Genomic DNA, 8290 nt, shown 5'->3' on the forward strand with positions numbered 1-8290 from the left:
TCCCTTACGGCGCGGTTCAGGTGTCCACAGACACAAGTGTGACAGATGCTGCCCCTTTCCCTTCCTGCGAATCAATTACTAAAACTGTGAAGATAATATTTAGCCAGTTAATTCGCCCGTTACATATAGACAATTCAGTGCCAACTTCGTGAAACGAGTCTTCCTCTATACTACTACTACTACTACTACTACTATTAATAATAATAATAATAGTAGTAGCAATAGTAGTAGTAGTAGTAGTAGTAGTAGTAGTAGTAGTAGTAGTAGTAGTAGTAGTAGTAGTAGTGGTAGTAGTATAGGCTTTCTCAAGCTAGTGCCGCGTCCAGCATGACGCCCATTGAAAAAGCATGCGCCGCTAATCGCTAGGCTGCTCGGCTCCTGGGGGCGGTAGATGCTAGTCGGAACAGCCCGCTTTCTTCGTCTCTTCGATCGTTTCGTCCCTTGCGGAGCCACCGTACCAAGCAAACCCAAATACGCCTCCCGCCGCATGCGCGTGTAGAGGGAGAGCGCATGGAAATACTCTACGCACTAGTGCGCATCGAGGTACCTTAGCGCACAGTAGGCCCCGCCGGGGTGGTGCAGTGGTAAGACGCCCTACCACTGTGCCGGAATACCCGGGTTCGAATCCGACCTCGGCGGCTGCGTTTCGATGAGGCGAAACGAAGAGGCGTCCGTGTGCTGTGCGATGTCAGCGCACGTTAAAGATCCCCAGGTGGTCGTAATGTAGCCCGCCACTACGGCTCCTCTTTCTCTTTCCACCTTCACTCCCACCTTCCTCTCTTCCCTTACTGCCTGGTTCAGGTGTCCACAGCAAACAAGTGAGACAGGTACCGCGCCTTTCCCTTCCTATAAATCAATCAGATTTTTTTTTTTTAGCGCACAGTAGGGTAAAATGATACCTTCGCCTTTGCTTCCATCGAGGCAATCTAGTGCACAGCCGGCAGGCGGAACTCCTGCTAGTCTCTCCGAAGAGGCATCTCGCAGGCGCGGAGACATTGCAGCTGGAGTGCCGTGAGTCGGCTAGCTAGAAGGTGGGATATAGCTTTAGGGGCTGTGTGCCGGTTCGCGTACGCAAGTTTTCTTCTGCTGAAATAATTAATTGCGGTGCGACTAATACAGTCACACTTTTATGGATATGTTTTATGGTTTTCGCAGTGGAACAAAAGTTTTCGAACGCTAAACTTATGCCGTTAAGAGAAAAACGCGATAGGTTTACCGTAACTCCTTTCTGAATGAAACGCGCAAAGGGGTTTAAATTTTTTGTTTTATTTATAAAGTCAATGGGTGTCCGCGCGGAGAGCTCTGCTGATCTTCAAGGATTTAAGGGATCGTAGCTTCTCTTGTGCTTTAATCTTAGCGTGTTGGTTTACGCGAGTTAGTCTAAGTACTTGTTTGCATGCTATGAATGGACCTTTAAGGCATAATTACGTTTATCTAAGAGCACTGACCAGGTCCAAGATCACAGTGTATAGTTACATCCTTATTCAACTCGAATGATCTATATAGTACCGCCTAAGCAGCGTGCCCGTCTCGCAAACTGGAGGTCCTGGGCTCTGTTACAGAATGAATTTTTAATTCGACTCCATCTAATTTAGAAAACTTAATATTTAACGCATCCACCGTTTGCTTGCACCCTCTCAAGTGTTCCGTACTGTGAAACTCCCTCAGAGTAACATGGGCGTGCCTTACGGATTTCAGACCACCGTTGCAGTTTCATTTCTACAGATCTCCACAGGGTGTCGGATCATGGTGAATGAGCCCTCAGAAATGCGGGCACTGAGGCGTGGGTGGTGTTGGTGGCATTGGTGTGCAAACAATATATAAAGCTGGCTAAGGCATTGCACGATCATTAGTTACGAAGCTCTCATTGGATGCATCTTCCTTTGGTGCTTTGTTTGGCAATTTATTACAGAGTTAGATCTTGTTGCTCGTTCTCAACGTTTTGCGCGGACCGCATTGCGAAATCAGGGAATGAGAGTTAAGTCGCCTTCAAAGGTTTTGGGAATAAGAGGAAAGAGCATGCGGAGGGATGGGAGACGATGGGTATTCCGATGTGTCGAGTCTGCCTTGGGTACGGACGGTTGTTGCTTTTATACCAACTGCAGGAAGAGGATGGTAGAAGAGACCCCCCCCCCCCTAACTTTGATTCCGAGGGGTGTTCGTATGGCAAAAGCATGGAAAATCCCGCGGCGACATTTTGGGGTATACTGCTGTAACACTAGAATGTGCAAAAATGGCATACCAAGGGTTAAGGGGGCGCCTCTGTTCCCAAGGTGGGCAACCTTTCTACAACTGGTACAGTGCCCTAGGTCCTGTGCAACTGGACTTGTCTTCGTCTGGACAGCACGGTCATCACAAGTGGAGGTTTAATAACAGTTTGCTTCAGATGAAGTAAAGCTGGCGAGGGGGAGGGGGAGGGTAAGAGAAAAATAAGTAAGGCAAGAAGTGAAAAAAAAAAGCAGCCATGAAAAAAACAACAGCAGAAATGACCGCTTGTACCAGGTAAGCTTGTAGAGAAGGTTCAAGGTCGGTGTGGACATGTTATTAATTACGATAGTCTAACAAGTACCAAAGTCTTCGGAGCCGGTTTAACTTAATTTGCAGGCATTTAAGCTTGTGACGGGGCGTTTCAACCTCACGAGATTCCTCAAGAGATGTAATCGATGTGCAGAATGCAGTTTCGAGTAAGGCTTCTCTGGCTGCGGGCGGGAGCGAGCTGATGCATGTTAATTGTACCCAGATAAAGTAAGAAAACAAAATATATATATTGTCACACTGACGATGATGAATGATTGTGTGGAAGAAGAGAAGGAAGAAGAGGAAGACAGACAGTGAAGGCGTTGCGCAGTTTTCTAGGGCTGTGTTCGTATTTTAGATGCTTTCTACATCGCTTTGATGACGGTGCTTACACATTGACGTGACTTCTTAAAAAAAAACACTCTCCTTATGACTGGACACCAGACTGCGACGCGTCATTCCGTCAACTGAAGTTTCTTCTAATATCGACATCAGTCCTACGTCACATTGATGCTGCTGCAGTGGCAGTTCACACGGACGCTAGTGCAATCTGTCTCGATTCAGTCCTTGTCCAACGGCATGACGCGATGTACAAAAGCGGGAGGCGTCATGCAGACGCAGATTGTCTTTATAGGATGCCAATGACCACGACCAGATCTGACAGCGACGAGTTCGACAATTATATATTGATCCTCGAGCCGGGGTTCCCGATACGAATGTTTTCAAAACGGAAATACAATGCGATAGCGGTCTCCAGCCTCTCTTTGCCGCCGCCCAAGCCAGCGGAGCCTCAAGCCGTTTTTTGTGTGCGTTATGGCCTCCTATGGAGAACATTATTCTCCTGTCGGCCAGCGATATCTACTCTTAGTTCCTAAGACGATTTTCGCTGACGTATTGCGTTTCATGCATAATGAGCCGACCTCTGGGCATTTGGGATCGGTTTGAACACGCCATCGTGCTCAGGAAAGCTTTTACTGGCGCAGAATGCGCTCGATGATTGAACAATACGTTGCCAGTTGCAAGCAGTGTCAATGCCACAAACGTCCCACCACACCTACTTCTGGCTTGCTGCACCCTCTGAAGACCCCGACCGCTCCGTTTGATCAAGTAGGCATTGACCCCGTAGGTCCCTTTCCAAAGCCCATGAACGGAAATCGCTGGATAGTACTGCGCGGACTACGTTGCACGTTACTGTTAAATCGCTGCTATTCCATCTGCTACGGCGCATCAAGTGTCGCTTTTCCTGCTGAACTCAGCCATCTTGCGACACGGACCGCCACGAATCGTCATCACTGATCGGGGCCGACTTTTCACCGCTGGTGTTGCTGAAGGTGCACCGCTGATGGTGCACAGTCGGAAGTTACGGCACCGCTGATGGTGCCGTAACTTTCCGACACTCAGTGCCATACTATCCCCAGCCAAATGGCTTGAAGAGCGCGTCAACAGAACGGTTATAAACATGCTAGCCATGTATGTTCATGCAGGGCATAAGAACTGGGACACCGTACTACCGTTCATCACATATGCGTTTAATACCGCCACACATGAGACGACTGAGTACAGCTATAGACCATTCTCTCTGTTGTATGCCAGACCACCACGTTACTCCCTGCACACTACCCTGCCCTTCTCAAGCCATGAAGATCCCTGCTTGGCTGAGACCCTCTGCCTTGCCGAAGAAGCTTGAAGAATAGCCAGATACGGTCTGGTGCTTCATAAAAACGTTCCAAAGTACGATACAATGCCAGTCAGCGGCGTTTCACGTACTTTACAGGGTATTTAGTCTGTCTGTGGCGGACAATTCGGCATCGCGGGCTACATCAAAACCTCTTGACTTGCTGAGACGGTCGATATGTGATTGTCAAACGCGTGTGTGATTTAATTTATGGAATAGCCCACCTGACCACGTCGGGTCGTCGGTCTGCCAAAACCGAACTATGCTACGTTGCCCGCTTGAAGCCGTGTCAGCCTCTCAAGTCTCATGAACATGCCCCGAGAGCCTCGGCTGAGTAGGGTGGGAAATGTCACGGTACTGACGACGATGAAAGATTGTGTGGCAGAAAAGGAGGAAGAGGCGTTGGTGTTTTCGGGGCTAATATGTTTCACCTTGTCCCGCTGCCACAACATTGCCAATAAACATCGTCTTTCTTATTTCACCGTAACAACATATTTCTGGAAAATTTTGATACGATACAGCAGTAGTGCGTGATAGCTTAATTTTCTTTTCATATCTTCTTAGCCTCAGTGCAAAGTACAGACATTGTGTCCTTCGATAAATAGGAAGTGCGGGAGAGACCTGTCTATTTCATGCTACTTTATGTGTACAAATTCCTGAGTCGTATGAGACTAACCGCGGTCTCAATAAAGAATCTCATTGCTGAAAAATAATTTATTTCTTCCGCGCAAAATTGGTAATTAACTAACGAACACTGCGATCACAAAGGTTTAGGCAATATCGCTGTCTAAGAACTTCACAATTATTCAGCGCACCATCGCTAGTAATACCATAGAGTATACTATTGATAGTAACACTATCGGTATCACTATATCCATAGTGAAATTCATAGTACGGTCTACAGTTTATTGACAGTACAACTATCGCTAGTTTCCTGCACTACCGACTGTTTCAAGAAGCTATCGATGCTACCTGAAGTTGTTTTACCGATAGTTTTGCATTACTCATGTCTACCTGAAAGGTACCCATGAGATGTCTCTTCGTAAAGCCCACAATGTACCTTGGGTAACGAATTTTTGGAGAATGCTAGCTTTAGTATTGTATATTTAATGACATTTCATGCGCAAAGCCAGCCAAGCGCAAAGAACGAGAGCCGAAATTTCAAGCACGCGGGATAGCGAACAAGGGCACTCTCCGGGGAGGCTATAAATGCTTCCACTAATGATGCAGTAGGTACATTACAGTGACGAGTAGGCAGAGGAACTAAGGCCTCTAAAAAGGTTTTGCGAGAGTTAGAAATAAATTATAAGGTGTAACTTTATATAGGAGTCACTTTCTGGTCGTATCTTAAGAATATTGTGTCTTCATTAGTTGACAAAAGGTTTCGCTCGTTCCATGTCTTTTATATAAAACTTTGTCGATTTCGCTTCACTGCGAACAAAAAAGGAGCTAATCTTTAAAAGCGACCTGGTAGCGTTACTGCCATGCTTATTGGCTCATCTCCTACGAGTAAACTTCCCTTTGCGTACGCTTCTGAGGACTGTATTTCACTTGTGCGGACGTACTGCGTGCCGGTTGCTGCTGTAGCTGGCATCATCACTTCGACGCATAGTATTCATTTGGCGCGTGCCTAATCTTTCAATCTTTTCTTACTAGTACGTTGTGTATATACTCTACTCGGCGCGTGCGACAATGACATTAGCCCAGTTATAGCCAGCTGAATGACCCATGTATTTTACTGAGTTCGACAACCTAAAGCTTACATATTTATGCATTTGTTTTTTTTTTGCTCAAGATTTCTCGTTGTGCGTGCTTGCTCACTGATTTAATGTTTGCGGTCCAATACAATAAAACATATTGACACTAATGTCAATGCTCAGCGTCACCAATAGACGCAAAACGTTATAAAGGGCAAGAAACCTTACTGCAATTTTTGTAAACATGGATTGCAACTCTGCCTAGTCATCAATATATTCTAGCTAAGTGAATGAAATAAAATTGAAACTTTATACATCTCTAACACACGAACGTTCTCTAAACGGTAAGGAATGAATTTGAATAGGGAATGTTAGACTGAGTGTTTTAAATATGTGCTTCGTTTTTGTACAGGTTGTTCAGCGGCTGTTAGACCGTCTAGAGGCCTATAAAAAGGGAGCTGCCAAGGCTGAGAACCTTGGGCAAGACCCGGAATCCTTTCCAGCGCGTCATGGAGCCACATGGGTCACCTGGAAAGATGCTATTCCCATTTGAGCTTTGCGCATCCTATCAGGACTCTCAAATTGGACTGCAGAAATACGCCATCCCGAAGCTGGCATATTGAACTGACGTTTTGCAATAGCTTATGTACCTAATTCTGCGTTTCTTCAAACTTCCCGCGTAGTTATGTGGACCGAAGCGTCCTCTTCTATGGAATCATCTACTGACTGTACCTTCAAGGCTTTACTTTCAAATTGCTGGAGATATGATAGTTGCGCTTTTAAATAGTGCTGGTTTTAAGACTGGACATGTACTTCTTTAGAAGCATACCAACACTAAACACGCACTCAATCAGGAGTAACCGGGCTGCAGAAGCAAGCAAATGCTTGGACGTAAATTCAGCGAGTTTTCCTAACCATCTCACAAACAATTTCTGGAGAAGCTCATTCTCAGGACAGCGGTAATATTGGTGCGATTCATAGACTTTGCTTTATACAGAAAAGAAATCTCAGCGCGAAAAGTGTTGAAAATGAGCGACGCTAGTGCTTCAAAATGTGCTGACTTAATAAGAATCTTTTGCGACATGAGTTCTGTCGTTTCGCTGGATATTATAAATGCATAGTATAGGCAATAGTATAGGAAGATAGTGAGAGACCGGAAAGCGTGGCGTGACATGGTCCATAGGGTCACGAAGAGTCGGACACGACTGAACTACTGAACTGAACTGATAGGCAATACTGTTGCGCTACGACCATCGCTGCTATAAACATTTTGGATGTATGCGTGGGCAATGGATTAATCGAATGCTTTACCAGTCAATCGGTGCACATATCTGCTGTAAGTGGAAAAAAGAGGGCATAAAAATAGAGTCTTCAGTTGTGTAGAGAAATTTGTGATTTGTTGTGGTGACCTCACAGCTTAACTGCTCGGTCTTTAATTTGTGTAATTAACCAATAGTGAGAGCGTAGCATTACGCACACACACACATACACGCACACACGTACACGCACATACATATCGCTCTCACTATTGGTTCTGTTCGTTAGCTTTTCTTAGCAAACGTTTTTCTTTTTACGAAGTGTGTGCACATGTGACATAGTACAGTCATTTCTTCCCTTATGTTTCTTTATAAGCCTGTTACCTTATTTACCCAACCTTGTCGATTTGTTGAGCTACCTCCAATAAAGTGCGTATTGAGACTGGACTGGACAGACAGTTAGTACATACATTAACTGTATGCTCTATTACTTGCTGCTAATCGTTTCAAATTATAGCGGGTGCAGCGACGCCATGATAGAGTGTATAAAGTAGGAGCAGCTGCTTTTTGACCTCTTCTATGACATGATAACGAGATCTTCAAGGACCGTTTCCAGGAATTGCCAATGTACGGATTTTCTGGCGCTTTATCATTTTGCTTGTTTAGGCGAACTAAACATTGCACAGGGAATTAGACTACATACAGGCTATGAAGGCTACTTTGGCCAATTGACTAAATTCAGCGTAATTTACTGTAATTTATTCCTAATCTATAATTTCCTATCTGAGTTTGCACTCAATTGCTATTATCAGACGCACCTTTCGTCAGTTTGGAGCAAGGCGCTTTCACGGCCGTCAGATATTGTGCCCGCTTCTCTCTCTGAAGGTCCTGGGTGTAATACCTACCTTACGAGAAGTAATCCTACGTACTTTGCAGCGAATGTCTTTCCTCTGGTTCGAAGAAGCTCGTTACCCTTAGGTGCGATTTTACATACTTCTGACCATTGTTTGAATGATTCCTGATTCTTCGCAACAATCCTAACACATGCCGACTACATACTACTCCGGATTTCGTTGCTAAAAGGACGTAATGCTTTCGATTTAAAGAAAGAAATAAGCGCACTGCGTCATTTCGATCTTTATTCT

At 45.2% G+C, this 8290-nt stretch overlaps 1 protein-coding gene across 1 annotated transcript in view; it reads left to right on the forward strand.

Moving 5' to 3' along the window:
* LOC146200177 (arylsulfatase B-like) overlaps window positions 1–7587 on the forward strand; it is a 47123-nt gene extending 39536 nt beyond the window's left edge. Inside the window, exon 10 of the mRNA XM_084595415.1 lies at window positions 6302–7587. Coding sequence (XP_084451541.1) covers window positions 6302–6442 — 141 coding nt within the window. The 3' untranslated portion in view covers window positions 6443–7587. The remainder of the gene's footprint in view (window positions 1–6301) is intronic.
* Window positions 7588–8290: the final 703 nt, after the last annotated feature.

This window comes from Amblyomma maculatum, chromosome 2 (genome assembly GCF_055883805.1).
Source record: "Amblyomma maculatum isolate TAMU_Amacu chromosome 2, ASM5588380v1, whole genome shotgun sequence".
NCBI lineage: Eukaryota > Metazoa > Arthropoda > Arachnida > Ixodida > Ixodidae > Amblyomma > Amblyomma maculatum.